Raw genomic sequence first — 20,916 nt, 5'->3', positions numbered from 1 at the left:
ATTATAAAGATATTTCTCAAACAGGGCTACTTCCCCTCCACTCCACAACAAGTGGCAAGTGGGATCTTAGTTCCCTGACCATGGATTGAACCTGTACACCCTTCAGTGGAAATGTGGAGTCTTAACCACTGGACTGCAAGGAAAATCCTCGTATATGGCTACTTCAAGTTATGTCAGACTTAAGTCAATCAGTTTATCACACTTAAAAGATAAAGAATTGACTGTTTACCCTTGGGAAACAGTAATAAGTAGATACCTACTTCATTCTTTGGTTGCTCTTGCCCTAAAAAGTATTTCTTCATGTTCTGCTGAAGCTTTTATTAGGGATCTGAAATATCCTCTACTATACATAATCAATTTCACTAAAGAATGAAGAAAATTATCAAGTTTTTGGAAAGAATCAAACTCTTGATAATTAAAGCCATGTGCACCACAGCTCATTTTTAAAGAAATCTTGAAACTTTATTCTCAAAATTAAAAATTATATTTTTAGCTCTGAAAAATAGGTTTAGGCTGCTCAAGAATATATTGCTGATTTTTGAAATCTGAACAAGACCCTTGCATTTTTACCTGTATTATTAGTGTCATGAAAAGTTTTTATGACATGCCTCATTACAAAAACCTATTCTTGTACCTTTCCCTTAGAGGTAAGGATTGTGTACTTTATTGTGCAGTAGAATCAGCTACTGGGCTTGTTAAAACTGATTACTGGGTCCCACCCTCTTAACTCTGATTCAGTAGGTCTGGGGCTGGGGCTTGAGAAACTACATTTCTAGTAAGTACCCAGGTCACATTCTGAAATCTTTGACTCGGATAACCTGTATACTTGTTTGAGAAGGAACGTCTTAGACTCTTTTTCCATTATTTACATGGTCTATCAGAAAGATATCTACTTAAAGCTGCCTAAAATATTAACAATTTTCATTATTTTCTTCAATACCATAATAAGATTTGAGGAGAATATTATTATTAGCTAATCATTTCAGTAAAACAGTGTGTAGATTGACATGCAATTGCAATCTTTTTCATTCCAATAGTCATAATCTTTCTTGTTGTACTTATTTTTTTTAAATACCTTGAGATATAATTTATTCATATCATACAATTCATACATTTAAAGTATCCAAGTCAATGTTTTTTGATATATTCATAGATACATGCAACCATCTTTATTAAGATATAAATCATACATAACATATACTTCTTACATTTAAAGTGTACAAGTCCTAGATATATGCAACCAACAACATAATCAAATTTAGAACATTTTCATCACATCAAAAAAGAACCATATACCCTTTGGTTATCACTCTCCTATCTTCTAAAATCACTCACTCCTCACATCTAACCATAATCAGCAAGCACAATTCTACTTTCTGTCTCTACGAGGTTTCCTACTCTGGACTTTTAAATGAGTGGAGCCATATAATATGGGGTCTTGTATAATGAGTTCATTTAGTATAACGCTTTCAAAATTTATCTGATATTACAGCATGTATCAGAATTCCATTCCTTTTGGACTTCACTGGTGGTCCAGTGGTTCAGACTCTGCATTTCCACTGCAGGAGGCACAGGTTCAACCCCTGCTAGGAGAATTAAGATGTCACATGCCTTGAGGCATGGCCAAAAAAAGAAAAAAGAATTTCCCTCCTTTTTATGGTTGAACAACATTTTATTGTATATATATATACCACATACTGCTAACTCATTCATCTGTTGATGACTATTTGGGTCATTTTCATGTTTGGGCTATTATGAGTAATGTTGCTACAAACATTCATGTACAAATTTTTATATGGACATATCTTTTCACTTCACTTAGGTATACAGCTAGGTATATAACTATGTTTAATCACTTGAGGAACTGTAGACTGTTTTCCAAAGCAGCTTCACTATCTTATAGTACTACTAGCAGTCCATGAGGGTTAAAATTTCTCCATATCCTGACCAACACTTGTTATCTAACTTTTTGATTCTAGCCACTGTAGTTGGTGTGCAGTGGTATCTCGTTGTTTTGAATTTCATTTGCTTGATGACCAGTGATGTGGAACATCTTTCCACGTGCTTATTGGCCATCTGCTTTTTTTCCTTGGAGAAATTTCCCACAATTTTTAATGGTAGCAATTTGTCTTTTTTTATTATTGAGTTGTTGGTGGTCTTTATATATTCTAGATACAAGTCCCTTATCAAATATATGATTTGCAAAGATTTTTTCTCAACCTGAGGGTTGCCTTTTCACTTTCTGGATGGTGTTCTTTGAAGTAATGTTATTTGATCATCAATAATGATTCTACCTTATCTTTTCAACTCTAACTGAGAACTTACAAAATAATTATTAACTAAGTTAAAACCTTTCTGGTAATATACATGTCTCACTAATGAACTGAATGAAAAGTGATGACTATTTCTACCTCATATATATATATAACAATATACCAAGAATCAATTCTTACTTTGCACTCAATAGTGGTTTATCTAACTGCAAACCAAGACAGTGATGGCTATATGTAGAGTCGTCTCTTGGATTGTCGAAAAAGCGTGTTTGCTATGATCAGTGCATTCTCTTAGCAAAGCTCTGTTAGCCATTGCCCTGCTTCATTTTGTACTCCCAAGCCAAACTTGCCGGTTACTCCACGTATCTCTTGACTTCCTACTTTTGCATTCTAATCCCCTATGATGAAAAGGACATCTTTTATTTTTTTTTGGTTGTTAGTTCTAGAAGGTCTTGTAGCTTTTCTTAGAACCGGTCAATTTCAGCTTCTTTGGCATCAGTGATTGGAGCACAGACTTAGATTACTGTGATGTTGAATGGTTTGCCTTGGAAACAAACTGAGATCATTCATCTTTGAGGTTGCACCCAAGTACTGCATTTTGGACTCTTTTGTTGATTAGGAGGGCTACTCCATGTCTTCTAAGGGATTCTTGCCCACAGTAGTAGATACAATGGTCATCTGAGTTAAATTTTCCCATTCCTGCCCATATTAGTTCACTAATTCTACTATGCTGATGTTCAATCTTGCCATCTCCTGCTTGACCATGTCCAATTTACCTTGACTCATGGACCTAACATTCCAATTTTCTATGTACTATTGTTCTTTACAGCACTGAACTTTCTTTCACAACTAGACACATCCACAACTGAGCACTGTTCCCACTTTGGCCCAGCCACTTCATTCTTTCTGAAGCTATTAATACTTGCCCTCCTCTCTTCACCAGTAGCATATTGGACACCTTCAGACCTGGGGGGCTCATCTTCTGGTGTCATATCTCTGTGCCTTTTCATACTGTTCATGGGGTTCTCCAGGAAAGAATACTGGAGTGGGTTGTGATTTCCATCTCCAGTGGACCACTTTTTATCAGAACTCTTCATTATGACCTATCCATCTTGGGTAGCCTTGCATATCACGGCTCATAGATTCACTGAGTTACACAAGCCCCACTGCCACAAAAAGGCTGTGATCCATGAAGAGAAAATCAGATTCACTGTGTTCTTTGTAGCTGAAGATAGAGAAGCTCTATACAGTCAGTAAAAGCAAAATCAGGTGCTGACTAGCTCAGATCATGAGCTCCTTACAGCAAAATTCAGGCTTAAACTGAAGAAAATAGGGAAAACCACTAGGCTATTCAGGTATGACCTTATTAAAATCCTTTATACAATGGAGGTGACAAGTAGATTCAAGGGATTAGATCTGATAGTCAGATTGCCTGAAGAATTATGGACAGAGGTTCATAACACTGTATAGGAGGTAGTGGCCAAAACCATCCCAAAGAAAAAGAAATGCAAGGAGGCAAAGTGGTTGTCTGAGGAGGCTTTACAAATAGTTGAGGATATAAGAGAAGTGAAAGGCAAGAGAGAAAAGGAAAAGACATATCCAACTGAATGCAGAGTTCCAGAGAACAGCAAGGAGAGACAAGAAGGTCTTCTTAGGTGAATAATGCAAAGAAATTGAGGAAAACAAAAGAATGGGAAAGATCTCTTAAAAAAAAACTGGAGATATCAAAGGAATATTTCATGCAAGGATAGGCACGATAAAGGACAGAAATGGTAAGGACCTAATAGAAGCTGAGGAGATTAAGAAAAGGTGGCAAGAATACACTGAAAACTATACAAGAAAGGTCTTAATGACCTGTATAACCATGATAGTGTGTGATCGCTCATCTAGAGTCAGACATTCTGGAGTGTGAAGTCAAGTGGGCCTTAGGAAGCATTACTACGAACGAAGCGAGTGGAGGTGATGGAATTCCAGTTGAGCTATTTCAAATTCTAAAAGATGATGCTGTGAAAGTGCTATATTCAGTATGTCAACAAATTTGGAAAACTCAGCAGTGGCCACAGGATTGGAAAAGGTCAGTTTTCATTCCAATTCCAAAGAAGGGCAATGCCAAAGAATGTTTAAACTACTGTACAATCATGGTCATTTCACATACTAGCAAAGTTATGCTCAAAATCTTTCAAGCGAGGCTTCAAAAATACGTGAACTAAGAAATTACAGATGTACAACCTGGGATTCAAAGAGGCTGAGGTCAAATTACCAACATTCAATGGATCATGCAGAAAGCAAGGGAGTTCCCAAAAAACATCTACTTCTGCTTCATTGACTACACTAAAGCCTATGCCTGTGTGGATCACAAAAAACTGCGGAAAATTCGTAAAGAGATGGGAATACCAGACCACCTTACCTGTCTCCTGAGAAACTTGTATGTGGGTCAAGAAGCAACAGTTAGAACCAAACATGGAACAACTGACTGGTTCAAAATTGGGAAAGGTTGTGTATTGTCATCAAGTTTATTTAACTTATTTGCAGAGTACATCATGTGAAATGCCAGGCTGGATGAATCACAAGCTGGAATCAAGATTGCTAGGAGAAACATTAACAATCTCAGATATGTGGATGATACCACTCTAAAGGCAGAAAGTGAAGAGGAACTAAAGAGCCTCTTGATGAGGGTCAAAGAGAAGAGTGAAAAAGCTGGCTTGAAACTCAACATTAAAAAAAAAAACTAAGACCATGGCATCTGGTACCATCACTTCATGGCAAAGATAGGGGGAAAAGTGGAAGCAGTGACAGATTTTATTTTCTTTGGCTCCCAAATCACTGCAGATGGTGACTCCAGACATGAATTTAAAAGATGCTTGCTCCTTGGAAGGAAAGCTTTGACAAACCTACACAGAGTATTAAAAAGCAGAGACATCACTTTGCTGACAAGGTCCATATAGTTGAAGCTATAGTTTTTCCAACAGTCATGTACAAATGTGAGAACTGGACCATAAAGAAGGCTGCACACTGAAGAACTGATGCTTTCTAATTGTGGTGCTGGAGAAGACTACTGAGAGTCCCTGGGACTGCAAGGAGACCAAGCCAGTCAATCCGAAAGGAAATCAACCCTGAATTATTCATTGGAAGGACTGATGCTGAAGCTGAAGCTCTAATACTTCAGCTGCCTGATGTGACAAGCCAACTCATTGGAAAAGACCCTGATGCTGGGAAAGAATGAGGGCAAGCGGAGAAGGGGGCAGCAGAGGATGAGATGGCTAGACAGCATCACCAACTCAACAGACATCAATTTGAGCAAACTCTGGGAGATAGTGGAGGACAGATGAGTCTGGCATGCTGTAGTCCATGGGTCACAAAGAGTCGGACACGACTTAGGGACTGAAAAACAACAAAGCAAGACAGTGAGCACAGGGTGGTCACTGCTCTTCTACAGACCATCCTATTGCCACTGCATGCCATCCAATAGTGCCATTTGATGAAGTTACTTCCTTCAGAACTTATTCTGCTTTATTGTTTGGGCTTTTCTTTTTTTTACTGTTAATTCTGTAGTAGCTGGATTTACAAGTTTCTTGCAACAGTAGAATTTGAATCCATTTTTACCTCAAAGACTGCCATTTGTAAGCAAATTGTCCTCTGTGGTTTGGTTACTTTTCTGAGGTAAGCAATATGATTTAAAAAAATGTGTTAATGGTAAGTATTACTTTTTCTTTTGTCCTGAAAAAAATCTATTGCTTTAACAGAGTGGCAGGTCACTGGACTTTACTTAAAAATGAAACAAAAACTCTGAAGGCTTTGTGCTTTTATGAAAAATTTTATAACAGAGAAGCAGTAGCATTAGGGTAAACAGACTGTGTTTCCTACACAATCTATATTCATATATTTACTTTTCAGTCAAAAGTTTCTTTTATTGAGGCCAGTATGAAATCATCAATATCAATAGTAAGTTCCCTTGCATTTTCTATGCTAGCGTTAGAGTTCTCCCAATTATGTTTACACTGATATTGAACTAGTTTCAACCGTCTATACTGATTTACAGTATTCTTAAATATTTATTTATTTATTTTTTTTGGATGTTTCTGATTATCTGTTAACTTTATTTACATATTTTAGAGTATTTTCCATTAGCATGGAAAACAATTGAAACTTTCTTTTTTTTTTTTAATGTCAATTAAAGTTTTTTCTTCAATTTTTACATTTATCTTTTAAAAAAGTATATCCACCACCCAATTTAACTTAGAAAGATGTTCTCTTTAGGTCCTTCCTCATCATGTCTTCTTCCTTCTCTCACAAGTAAATTTGGAATTTTGTACTTATTATCCCTTTGCTTTATTTGTATCCCAAACATTCTGTATCTATAAAAATATATTTTTTATTGTTCAGTCTATTTTTTTTTTTTTATAAAAATGGAATGATTATCAAGTGGTGACTTGCTTTTTTTGCCCGACATTACATTCTTTTTTTTTTTAGGGATTTCTGTGTGTTGATTTTATATCCTGCAACTTTACTATAGTCATTGATTATTTCTAGTAATTTTCTGGTGGAGTCTTTAGGGTTTTCTATGTAGAGGATCATGTCATCTGCAAATAGTGAGAGTTTTACTTCTTCTTTTCCAATTTGGATTCCTTTTATTTCTTTTTCTGCTCTGATTGCCGTGGCCAAAACTTCCAAAACTATGTTGAATAGTAATGGTGAAAGTGGGCACCCTTGTCTTGTTCCTGACTTTAGAGGAAATGCTTTCAATTTTTCACCATTGAGGATAATGTTTGCTGTGGGTTTGTCATATATAGCTTTTATTATGTTGAGGTACGTTCCTTCTATTCTTGCTTTCTGGAGAGTTTTTATCATAAATGGATGTTGAATTTTGTCAAAGGCTTTCTCTGCATCTATTGAGATAATCATATGGTTTTAATATGATAATAAATATTTAATTTAATTTTTTTATTTTTGGCTGAATTTGGCCTTTGTTATGGCACATGGGACTATGCCACACCAAGATCTTTCATTGCAGCATATGTACTTCTCTCTACCTGTGGTGTGTGGACTCCATAGTCTGTGGGCTTCGTAGTTGCAGCATGTGCAAACTTAATTCCCTGACCAGGGATCAAACCTGTGTTCTCTGCATTAGAAGGCAGATTCTTCACCAATGGACCACCAGGGAAGTCTCCTGATTTACAGTATTCATTTATAGTATTTTCATCATTATCTTTATGCTTCAATGAATCACATGTAAGCCATGAAAAATTCTGATGAACTAAGAATATAACTAAGCAAGAAAATATGAACGTAAATTTAACAGTAACACATGAATGACATGAAAGTACAGAAGCTGAAACCAACTGCTGCAGTCAACTGAGTATTTGTCAAGACTAAACAACCAATGCAATCCTTGTAATACACGAGGAATCTAATATATTGTAAAAGATATGACGAATGAAACAGGATTTGGAGGGATACTGCAATTTATCTTATATTTCAAAATATGAAATAAATGTGAACAAAACTGACTATGTTGCTTGTTCAAACTAGCTGCTTGTAATCCTTGATAGATAGCTGAGTACACCAGTAATCTGGGAAACACAGTGAAAAACATTGCCTTAGAGATTAGAACGATACCTGGCATGTAGCACGAACGTGAAGAATGACTACTATTATTACCTTATTTCTTAACTCTTCTACCTGCCTCTTAGCTTGCATTGGCAGTATGCAAGAGCCCTTCTGTGTGCTCCATGTCAAGCTGCCTACACAGCATGCCTAGCTCGCCCTGGATAGGTGCTCCTGAGGCTTCATCTACCTGACAGCTTCATAGACTTCTTGGAAATGCTGGGTGGTAAGTCCAAGGACCCTGTCTGTCTTGCTACAGCTGTGTTACTGGTGCCCTACATGTGGCGCATAGCAAAAGAATATGAAATGAATATATAAGCAAGATGACACAAAACATCATCTGCTGTGACTGGGGACTAACTATGTAGAAAAGTCACTGGATGAAGAACCCTTTCAAAGTATTTATGTACCCCAAAAAGGAGCATCTAAATATTTGGTTGGCCAACCCAATACATAAGACAAATATTAACAGACCTAAAGGAAGAAATAGATAGCAATATAATAATACACCACTTTATTAGTAGATATTTTTGTTAATGGTATTAATTTGGTTTTCTAAGTGTTTACTGAGCATCTATGAATGATACAGCTCCTCACTAGAGAAAGCATTAGTTTAAAGGGAGATCAGTGGCTTAGCTGGTAAAGCATCTGCCTGCAATGCAGGAGACCCGGGTTTGATCCCTGAGTCAGGAAGATCCCCTGGTGAAGGCAATGGCAACTCACTCCAGTACTCTTGCCTGATAAACTCCATGGACAGAGGAGCCTCAGGGGCTACACCCCATGGGGTCGCAAAGAGTCAGATACGACTGAGCAACTTTACTCCACTTTCACTTCACTTCACTAGAGCAAAGTACCTCTCTGTCCCCAGGACTGAGCCCAGTGCTGTATCTTTCATAGATGCTCAGTAAACACTTAGAAAACCAAATTAATACCATTAACAAAAATATCTATGAATAAAGCTATGAAGAGGTAGTTTTGTCAAAACAGAGGCTCATGTACTTTATACTTCCTGGTTAGAGACAGAACAATTAATGACATAAAAGGTTAGTTCATTCTGAGCCAATGAAGAATGAGTCATAAATATATAGGTTGTGCTTGGTTCTATTTAATAAAAGCTTTATAATATAGGCATTTCTGGTTGTACTAATACAATGGAATCATTGAAGTGATGAACATAAGTGAATCAAAGTTAAGTTTAAATAAATTCAGGCCTAGGAAGTCATCCTTCAAACCTGCTCACAAATTCCATTTTAACTGTATGCTTAAGTCTTATTTGAAACTTTTAAAGAAGTAAAGCCAAATTTACAATTACAAGAGACAGTGTTTCTTATCACTAACTCAGCAGATACCAAATTATGATCTATGCATAGTCCAAGAGAAGATTTTAAACTCAGAAAAGCTTTTCTTAGGAATTCTACTTATGACCTGAAAGATAACTTTCATGAAGATACTCTAAAAACAAGGAGAAACCCTTATCTCTTGCAGTTAAATTTCAATAAAAAATTTCAATTATATGGGGTCTTAGACATTTCCTGTAACCTTCATATTAAATTTTGTGCTCAGTATTAAAGGAATTAAAGTCAATTTCCTTACCAATGAATTACAAGGAACACAAATTAAGATGAAAGAATGAACTGGGAATATGCATGCAAATATTATACATTCATATTACTATACAACATAATCTGTAAATCTAGTACTAATGAGACTCAAGATTTAAATGGCTGAAGAATGCGTTTAGTGCATTATTGTCAATCAATGCCTCTATTCCAGGATAAATGTAATCTTGAATGGCAACACACCAATTATTACAAATTCCTAACTAAGTACAGTACTTCATAATTTCAAAATGTCAGTGTCAATTTATAAAGTAACAGATAAACATCTTTCTACCATATTTCCAATTACCTTTCCCTCAGAGTAAATAAAATACTATTAGGAAAAATTACAAACAAAATTTTTACAGCAACAAAAGGAACCTATTGAGTATTAAACTTCTAGTTACAGCACTCTGAACTTTCATATTTGTTAATGTGGATACATCAGGTTTTATACCACTGTAATTAAGTATTATTTTTTAAAGTCACATTATTTTACATAAGTTTAATTATTTATTTATTTAGTCATTTAACAAACATTTTTTAAGTACCTACTAGTGACTGAACTGAACTGAACTGAATGAACACTGTGAGAAGTTTGTTACTGTTTGGTTGCTAAGTGGAGTCCAACTCTTTTGTGACCCCCATGGACTATACAGCCCACCAGGTTCCTCTGTGGGATTTACCACAGAGGAAATGGGAATTTCCCAGGCAAGAATACAGGAATGGGTTGCCATTTCCTTCTCCAGGGGATGTTCCAGGCTCAGGGATCAAAGCCATGTATCCTGTACTGGCATGTAGGTTCTTTTACCACTGAGTCACCACGGAAGCCCAAACTGTTACAAGACAGAGTTACAATATGAATATGATATAACCCTTGCTTTTAAACTCAAGTCTAACAGAAGACAGAGACAAACAAATAAAGTTAAATACAATATTAAAGGTTATACTGAAATTGTTTACATGTTTCCCATTTGTAATAGCCAAAGGGTATTGTACTGAAAACACTCATTATACCTGGAAACTTTATATTATTGCTCAAAAATCAAACTCTCCTTTATTTGTTCTATGTAACTCTTTCTTTAAAAATTAAAAACAAAGAAAAAATTAAAAAGAATAATTTGATAGATATATGAATTAACAGATGATAATATGTGTTTCATATTTTACCTTTAGATTGCTTTCTAAATCCAGAAATTTCTTGACTGATAAAGCACTAATAATTACTTGAGATTAACATAGATCCTACTCGCTGTGTTGACCTTGGGTAAATTAACCTTTTTGATTCTCAGTTTTCTCATCTGAAAACTAGAGATGACAGTACCAATCTGTGTTGGATTATGTTCCATTTGCCCATTCAGTTTCTGACGGCTCAGATGCTAAAGAATGTGCCTACAGTTCAGGAGACTCAGGTTCAATCCTTGGGTCGGAAAGATCCCCTGGAGAAAAGAATGGCAACCCACTCCAGTATTCTTGCCTGGAGAATTCCATGAACAGAGGAGCCTGATGGACTACAGTTCATGGGGTCGCAAAAAGTTGGACAAGACTGAGCAACTAACACTTTCACTTTCCTTTCACCCATGCTCTACCTGAGCTTCCCTGATAGCTCAGTTGGTAAAGAATCTCCCTGCAGTGCAGGAGACCCTGGTCAACTCCTGGGTCGGGAAGATCCACTGGAGAAGAGATAGGCTACCCACTCAAGTATTCTTGGGATTCCCCTTGTGGTTCAGCTGGTAAAAAAATCCAACTGTAATGCGGGAGATCCGGGTTTGATCCCTCAGTTGGGAAGATCTCCTGGAGAAAGGAAAGGCTACCCACTCCAGTATTCTGGCCTAGAGAATTACCTGGACTGTATAGTTCATGGGGTCACAAACAGTCAGACACGTCTGAGCGACTTTCACTTTCACTTTTCACTTTCATGCTCTACCTAGCTTTTTGCCCAGGGAGGTTCTCTTGCCTGCCTTTCAGTTGCTAGTTGGGTTAGGTCAATAGAAGGTACTAGCAGGAGACCATAAGTATAAAAGGGAAGGGAAGCTATTCCTTAGTTTCTTCCTTATCAGCTCAAAAGGGCTGGCCCTGAAAGAAGCAAATTTCTCCACACACTACCCTTTCCTAGGCCTTCAGGCCTAAAGGTGGTAATGGCTCCCTTTAGCCCTAGAGTATACTATCCATTGATGACTCCTATAAAGTCTGCCCATATCTATATAAATAGTTGCCTTATTAAACTCTTCTCAATAATCTAGTTTGAAAGCATCACCTGTTCCAGCCAGAACTCTGAATTATACGCAACCCTGTGGGATTGTGTTAAGAATCATGAGATGATAAATGAAACGTGCTTTGAATAGTGCCAAGTATTAATACATTATCTTGGTCATGAAGATCTTTTTTGTACAGTTCTTCGGTGTATTCTTGCCACCTCTTCTTAATATCTTCTGCTTCTGTTAGGTCCATACCATTTCTGTCCTTTATCAAGCCCATCTTTGCATGAAATGTTCCTTTGGTATCTCTGATTTTCTTGAAGAGATCTCTAGTCTTTCCCATTCTGTTGTTTTCCTCTACTTCTTTGCATTGATCGCTGAGGAAGGCTTTCTTATCTCTCCTTGCTATTCTTTGGAACTCTGCATTCAGACGCTTATATCTTTCCTTTTCTCCTTTGCTTTTTGCTTCTCTTCTTTTCACAGCCTCCCCAGAAAGCCATTTTGCTTTTTTGCATTTCTTTTCCCTGGGGATGGTCTTGATCGCTGTCTCCTATACAATGTCACAAACCTCCGTCCATAGTTCATCAGGCACTCTATCTATCAGATCTAGGCCCTTAAATCTATTTCTCACTTCCACTGTATAATCATAAGGAATTTGATTTAGGTCATACCTGAATGGTCTAATGGTTTTCCCTACTTTCTTCAATTTCAGTCTGAATTTGGCAATAAGGAGTTCATGATCTGAGCCAAAGGTAGCTCCCGGTCTTGTTTTTGCTGACTGTATAGAGCTTCTCCATCTTTGGCTGCAAAGAACATAATCAATCTGATTTCGGTGTTGACCATCTGGTGATGTCCATATGTAGAGTCTTCTCTTGTGTTGCTGGAAGAGTGTTTGCTATGACCAGTGCATTCTCTTGGCAAAACTCTATTAGCCTTTGCCCTACTTCATTCCGTATTCCAAGGCCAAATTTGCCTGTTACCACAGGTGTTTCTTGACTTTCTACTTTTGCATTCCAGTCTCCTATAATGAAAAAGACATCTTTTTTGGGTGTTAGTTCTAAAAGGTCTTGTAGGTCTTCATAGAACCATTCAACTTCAGCTTCTTCAGCGTTATTGGTTGGGGCATAGGCTTGGATTACTGTGATATTGAATGGTTTGCCTTGGAAATGAACAGAGATCATTCTGTCATTTTTGAGACTGCATCCAAGTACTGCATTTTGGAAGCAGAAGATATTAAGAAGAGGTGGCAAGAATACACAGAGGAACTGTACAAAAAAGATCTTCATGACCGAGATAATCACAATGGTGTCATCACTCACCTAGAGCCAGACATCCTGGAATGTGAAGTCAACTGGGCCTTAGAAAGCATCACTACGGGGAATCCCCTGGTGGTCCAGTGGTTAAGACTGTGCTTCCACTGCAGGGGGTGTGAGTTTGATCCCTGGTTGGGGAACTAATATCCCACATGCCAAGCAGTGCAGCCAAAAATAAACAAAAAAAACTTTAAAAAAAAAAAAGAAAAGAAAGCATCACTACGAACAAAGCTAGTGGAATTCCAGTTGAGCTCTTTCAAATCCTAAAGGATGATGCTGTGAAAGTGCTGCACTCATATGCCAGCAAATTTGGAAAACTCAGCAGTGGCCACAGGACTGGAAAAGGTCAGTTTTCATTCCAATCCCAAAGAAAGGCAATGCCAAAGAATGCTCAAACTACCACACAATTGCACTCGTCTCACACGCTAGTAAAGTAATGCTCAAAATTCTCCAAGCCAGGCTTCAGCAATATGTGAACTGTGAACTTCCAGATGTTCAAGCTGGTTTTAGAAAAGGCAGAGGAACCAGAGATCAAATTGCCAACATCCACTGGATTATGGAAAAAGCAAGAGAGTTCGAGAAAAACATCTATTTCTGCTTTATTGACTATGTCAAAGCCTTTGACTGTGTAGATCACAATAAACTGTGGAAAATTCTTCAAGAGATGGGAATACCAGACCACCTGACCTGCCTCTTGAGAAACCTATATGCAGGTCAGGAAGCAACAGTTAGAACTGGACATGGAACAACAGACTGGTTCCAAATAGGAAAAGGAGTATGTCAAGGCTGTATATTGTTACCCTGCTTATTTAACTACTATGCAGAGTACATCATGAGACATGCTGGGCTGGAAGAAGCACAAGCTGGAATCAAGAATGCCGGGAGAAATATCAATCACCTCAGATATGCAGATGATACTACTCTTATGGCAGCAAGTGAAGAGGAACTAAAAAGCCTCTTGATGAAAGTGAAAGAGGAGAGTGAAAAAGTTGGCTTAAAACTCAACATTCAGAAAACTAAGATCATGGCATCCGGTCCCATCACTTCATGGGAAATAGATGGGGAAACAGTGGAAACAGTGTCAGACTTTATTTTTCTGGGCTCCAAAATCACTGCAGATGGTGAGTGCAGCCATGAAATTCAAAGACACTTACTGCTTGGAAGGAAAGTTGTGACCAACCTAGACAGCATATTCAAAAGCAAAGATATTACTTTGCCAACAAAGGTCCGTCTAGTCAAGGCTCTGGTTTTTCCAGTGGTCATGTATGGATGTAAGGGTTGGACTATAAAGAAAGCTGAGCACCAAAGAATTGATGCTTTTGAACTGTGGTGTTGGAGAAGACTCTTGAGAGTCCCTTGGACTGCAAGGAGATCCAACCAGTCCATCCTAAAGGAGATCAGTCCTGGGTGTTCATTGGAAGGACTGATGTTGAAGCTGAAACTCCAATACTTTGGCCACCTGATGCGAAGAGCTGACTCATTTGAAAAGACCCTGATGCTGGGAGGGATTGGGGGCAGGAGGACAAGGGGACGACAGAGGATGAGATGGCTGGGTGGCATCACCGACTCTATGCACATGAGTTTAAGTAAACTCCAGGAGTTGGTGATGGACAGGGAGGCCTGGCATGCTGCGATTCATGGGGTCGCAAACAGTTGGACAAGACTGAGCAACTGAACTGATTAATACATTATAAATATTCAGTATATGTTTACTATTATACTGTCAATATTGCTGTCATTATTATTCTATTATATTTGAGGTTCCATGCCCATGTCATCTATGCCATCTAAATGTTTGAGAGACACAAAATTCAGAATTCTGGTGATCTTTTTCACTAATTCTCACAGTGATTCAAAAATATGTTCAAATGTAAAATGTGTTTATTGGTAATCAATCTCAAAAAGAGTAAGAGGACCTTAAAAGGGAGTGAAATACTCATATAATAGTACTGGACTATATAGTTTCTCCTGTAAACATGCTTCAGAATTCGTTTCCTGTAAATTGCAAATCTAGCAAAGAATAACTTCATAAAGTTAAACAAATTGTTGGGTCTTTGGGTCCTGAAAAGACTGGACTGAAAGGTAAATTCAGTGGCATAAAAATCCTCAGTTCATGTAGAAATGCATCTTCATCAATGCCTTATCAATCATGACATAGGCAAACATCACCATTTGACAAATTATCTCATCAAAATTCTATTAAATGTCCACTTAACCTTTCACCTTACCTCATCCTTTATATCTTCCTGTTGTTGGGCTGTGAAGATCTCCATTGCAGCCATGAGTCTCATCATTAACTCATCCACTGTTGTGTTACCTAGCAACATACCGAGATTGCCAAACTTTACATCAAGGTTAGAAAATGGGAAGTTGCTCTAGAATTAATCAGTAAGGAATAACTACAGCCTAAAAAATTATAGACTAGCATGCCAATAAAGACTTTTATGCTTGCATTGAAAAGTTTATTTTTAATAAGAAAGAAAGGCAGTACACTGGCAGTTGAAATTTCAGAATACTTAGATTTGTGAGAACAGTCTCTTTATAAAGATTTTTGGCACTATTTAGAATATCCAACTCACAAGGAAAAAAGTATCTTTCAAAGTAGGAAAACATATGTACTTAACAACACTGGCGACAACTACCATTTGTTTGTAAGCCAGTGATTAGGTTAAATGATTAGGTTTATATATATAAAATCTCATTTAATCTGTATAACAATTCTATAAAGGCTCATTATGATTTTGATAGTAAACAGAAGGAAAATGAGGCTTACAGAGCTCAAGTAACCTGACTAAACAAGGTCAAGTTGGTTAAGTTACAGGACCAGGATTTGAAACCATATGAGTCTGACTCAAAAGCCTGTCTTCTTTGCCACTTTAGCACACTGTTTACTTAGAATTATCTCCTACTAAAATTTCTTTAGTGAAACAATTAGTAATTCAATTTCTGGGAACAAAAATTTTTTCCCCTAAATGGTATTTTTCCCTTTTAGCTGCAAATATTTCCCTTCAAATAACTATGCTATATAATCTTTATGGACAGGATATTTAAAATGTTTGATTCTTTTGAATGCTATTTTATTCCCAGTCCATAACAAACATATAGCACATATATGCCATTTTTTGCATGCATTGAGTCTTGCTATTTGCTTTGGATACATCTACAAGAGAGAAAGTCATGAAGATCCATAAAGATATAGCAATTTTTCTCTTCTTTCAAACCAACAGGCAAAAAAGCCTGTCTTTCTCCAAGGCCTCAAAAGGTGTCTTCTAGTCCCTTAATGGAATGGCCACCAATGAGACAACACATAACAAGCATCCTTGCTTGTATTCTTCCAGAGTACCATCTGCCTAACATGATCCTTCAATGGTCCTTTCCCAGTTTTCCTTATGATCACTGGCAACATGGGGTTAGGGGGAAGTTTTGGTCTCTAGTCAAAGAAATACTCTAATCTGGTCACACTCTCTCCATAAATCAGCTAAAGAACAAATATTATCTTGGAAGTAGATATTATTCTAAAACCTACCAAGAAGTAGAATTGGTTTTAGAGTCAGAGTTCTAACCCTAGTTCTACTTCTTACATGATCTAGTACCTAGAAACTGCCTAGCACATGACAAGGGCTTAATAAATACTCACTTAGTAAACAAGTGAATATGAAAAGAGGGCGTGACTATAGCTCTGAAACAATCAATTTTCTTATCTGCAAAATGAAGATAACACTACCTCTGTAGGGTTCTTAGAAGAATTAGAGATAATATAAAGTGCCTGGTACCAAGGACACACAGCATCACTGTGTGTGACAGATACAATAAACAGTAAAAGTTTAATAAGAGTAACTTCAATGTAGATTTCCATACTGGGCAAATCTTTGGGTTTCCATTTCTTATTTGTAAACTATAGTGACTAAGAGAGCATGGGGCATGAATACTTTGTAAAGGTACTAGAATCATCATTGGGGAAATATTATAATTTTATTGTTGTTGTTGTTCAGTTATGCCCGACTCTATGCGACCCTGTGGACTGCAGCATGTCAGGCTTTCCTGTCCTTCACCATCTCCCTGAGCTTGCTCAAATTCATCCATTGAGTCAATGTCATCCAACCATCTTGTCCTCTGTTGGCCCCTGAATAGGTGACTACATCATGGCCATTAATTTTTAGGCTTAAAGCTACTGCTTATCAACTATGCTTTGACCCTGATTTACAGATTCATTGCCAAACTGTACTTGAAGGTACTTTATACCTAAGCCCTTAATGATCCAAGATGCAGAAAAGTATCAGTTAATGCATTTCAGGGACAATTTATTTGTTATAGTTTATTGCAAAAGAATTTCTTTATATACTTAAAAACTGTTGAGATCCCTGAAGAATTTTTGTTTATGTGGATATGGTTACCAACATCCACTGTGTTGGAAATGAAAACTGAAATATCTAAAATAGTTATCCATCCATTTAAAAGTAACAATAATAAACCCATAATTTGCTAATATAAACATCATGTTTTATGAAAAATGACTATATGTTCCAAAAAGAAAAATTTACTGAGAAGAATGTCATTATTTTAACATTTTTGCAAATTTCTCTAATGTTATACTTAATAGAACACAATTAGATTCTCATATTTATATCTACATTAAACTAGTTATAATGTGTCATCTTGGTTGAAATTTATGAAGCAATTGTGGCCTCACAGAGATACGTAGTTGGAAAAGGGACAAGTATTTTAATAGGTAATTACATATTTTTTATTTAATACTCCCAAACTGACAGGTGGGATTTTTTTTAAGATTAGGTATGTGAGGAACCGGAAACTGTATCAGTGAACTTACTGTACTGTGTTACATTAAAATCCACTGGTCTATTTTGCCCTTTGAATAGGTCTGTTACTCATACATGAGTTTATAACATTACACACTGGTCATCTGGAAAATATTGGTTCACTGAGTAATCCATTTCTTTTGAATGCTGACACAGCTAATTTTATGATATAAAAAAAAAATTACATTTATTAGTACCACCACTTGTGTCACAAGGAAAGTATTTAAGCTGTCAGTCTTAAATGGTGGAGGAAATTCTAACTTTTTGCTCAAAAAACCAAATTTCTATCACTGGCAACAAATGTTATTTGTTCTAAAGCTTGCAGTAACAGGCTGGCATTTTGTTCATTTTAGAGAAATGTCTTCCCAACTGTGTCACATAAACTATAAAAAGGTTTAATATTTAATAAAATGATTTTTTTTAAATGTACATACATGGAGGTGGAAAATATCAGTACAGTTCTGGGTCATGGCCCTGATTTGTGCCAGCAATTTTAAACAGAACTGATTTTGTGCCATCAGTGCAAATGTCAACACAGTAAAAAACGCAAAAAAAAAAAAGTCTATTACTATTATGAAAACATTTTTGACCTTGTAGATGCCCTTAAAGGGTCTAGGGGACCTTTAGGGTCCATGGGCCATCTTTGAGAACCACTGGCTATTGTAACATTGCCCCTGACAGGAAAACTGAAATGAAACATTATCTATTTAATCTATATAATGTGTCCCCCAGCAGGTCTTCTTTAACACTGTTTACGAAAGTGAAAGCTCTAGTTATAGAGAAAACAAAATACTGGAGGTTTTGCTTTATTTGAGTTTGAAAGGCACTAGAAGTTACACCCCTTCCTCATTGCATTATCCACTATCAAACTTTTAGCTTAAATAGGGGCAGAAATTAAGTATTTCAGACACCTTGGAGCACTTGAAACATTGTTTTCCCTGTGGCATAGAAAAAATAAACTATTTTCAATTTAAGCTTTGCCACGAATAAGGTAATTTTTTATTCTAATCTTTAGGGTATGTTAGTAACATAAAAAAAAACACTCATTTTTTTGGTAAAGAATGTGCACTGTGATTAAATTGACAGGCATCCTATGGCTTCGCACCTCAAGGTTGCATTCTAGACAAAGATTCACACAAATAAGGAAAAACAACTGCCACTGTGAACTATTCAATTCACAATACTCAGTCACAAGTTTTTCCAGATAACTAAACATAAGGATTTCCTTCAACCAATCAAAATCACAGCAAGAAATATACATATGTATACACAGACACACACACACACATATGACATCATCTTTGATGACTGATAATGACTTAATTTCTACTTTAGAAAACTTAGCAATTTTGAATAGTTAACATGATTAACCTATATCCCAAGGGCTGTGCAGTTTTATTAAGGTGTTTCTATTGGATTTTTATGTAGCATATTTCATATTTCATAGCACCTGTACTTTTTGAAGATATTCTTCTTCAGGATGTTCTATATTTCAAAATGCAAAGATATTCACCAATACAGAGAATAACTTTCAGCTATGATACTAAATATTATAAGGTTATCACATAAATAAGGAGACACTCTACTCCTCTTTTGAATGTACTTTACCTTGTATCACATTTAACACTTCATTAGATGATCGCTTTCCCATAATAATCAGAAAAAGTGGAAACTGATCTGTTTTTTGAGTCCGAATGGTTTGGGCAACAACACTGCCAAAGTGTCTATTGCACATTGTCAGAAATCTAAAATGAGACAAAATCCAAAGTTAGCTTCATTTCAGAATTTAAGAAATTTACTACTACCCAAAGAAAAAATTCAATCTTATTATAATTATTACAACTGAAAAAATTCAGTTATATTAAATTAGTCTGCTTGATATCAATATGTAAAATCTTACTATATTAAGTTTTCAACTACATCATAAATGGAATAGAAATGATTATCAGACATCAACATCAGAAATGATTATCAGAAGACAGAAAATCAGGCAGTACACCTAAGTGCTGAGTAGGACTGACAGCATAGGATTCTTAGTTTTAAATATTACAAGCTGTGTTATTCTAAACCATCAGAAAAAACAAACAAAAAGAACTTTATGAGGAAAGAATTTCTTCAAGAGGACAAATACTGGGTGGTAAAAGTTAAATTGACGAGCTGCATCCTAGTCTAAACAGGATCCAGCAACATTTTTGCAGGTCCTTAGAATAAAGAATTGTACTTTAGAATTGTGTTTTCTCCAGTAGTAGCAGGTCTTCTAGTTTCATACTTAGTATGGGATAAAAATAATAATTCTAAGCTTTTGACCAAAAAAAGCTCAGAGATATTAGCATACTGAAGTCTAGCATTAGTATTCTTAACACGATCTGGAATAAATGAAAAAACTGATAAAGCTTTTCTCTTCTATTAGAGGACTGTTTGAAATTAGCATTTCTTTCAAGAGAAAAGGGTAGCTTATGATATGTTTTCAGATCTGATGGTAAAAAGTAAATGTCATAATAATAATGAATTATGAAAGACCAAATGCAAATATAGAATGCTTTAATAAGATCCAATTTAATAAAGTCTGTAAAAATAATGGACTTTTAATAACACAGGTCACAAAAGGCAAAACAGTGGAAATTCTGGGGACTAGCCACTGGTACTGGCTTATTAATTCTTAATTATGTTCATGAAAGGCAACTTAAATCGTGTATTTTCTCATGCCTTATGATAATATTTTAGGTAACAACTCCTCTGAAATGTATGTTCCAGCTGATGAGCAAAGTCCTGTCGTCACATGCATTAGAAAGTAAATCTATTTGAAAAGACAAACGGCATTAAAATGTCATGTGCTCAGATTCATTTGATATCCAAATTCAAAACAGAATCAAACCACTTAATTTTTAAAACCAATATATTTCTTGTGTATAGAAATTTATCCCAGAAATTTAGGCTGAATCCTCCACAAAAACCTATGCTGTGACCACACACAGGGCCACGAGAACTGTGGGCAAGAGTGTCAAGACAAGTTAGCACCACTGCAGTAAGTTCATTGGGAGTTAGGTTCATACACACGTTTAGAGCAGCAATAACCAGATCTCATGGCAATCTGAAATGACAAGGCCTTAAAA

At 36.3% G+C, this 20,916-nt stretch overlaps 1 protein-coding gene across 2 annotated transcripts in view; it reads right to left on the bottom strand.

Annotated features, from left to right (window-relative positions):
• Positions 1–20,916, bottom strand: part of FAF1 (Fas associated factor 1) — a 499,974-nt gene that overhangs the window by 92,269 nt on the left and 386,789 nt on the right. For both annotated transcript variants that reach the window (XM_027537300.1, XM_027537301.1), the window contains exons 14-15: positions 19,412–19,548; positions 15,215–15,303 (exon numbers count right to left, since the gene is read on the bottom strand). In XM_027537300.1, the coding sequence (XP_027393101.1) occupies positions 15,215–15,303; positions 19,412–19,548 (226 nt within the window). The remainder of the gene's footprint in view (positions 1–15,214; positions 15,304–19,411; positions 19,549–20,916) is intronic.

The sequence above is a fragment of the Bos indicus x Bos taurus genome, chromosome 3, assembly GCF_003369695.1.
Source record: "Bos indicus x Bos taurus breed Angus x Brahman F1 hybrid chromosome 3, Bos_hybrid_MaternalHap_v2.0, whole genome shotgun sequence".
NCBI lineage: Eukaryota > Metazoa > Chordata > Mammalia > Artiodactyla > Bovidae > Bos > Bos indicus x Bos taurus.
This window is presented reverse-complemented; position numbering and strand designations above follow the sequence as displayed.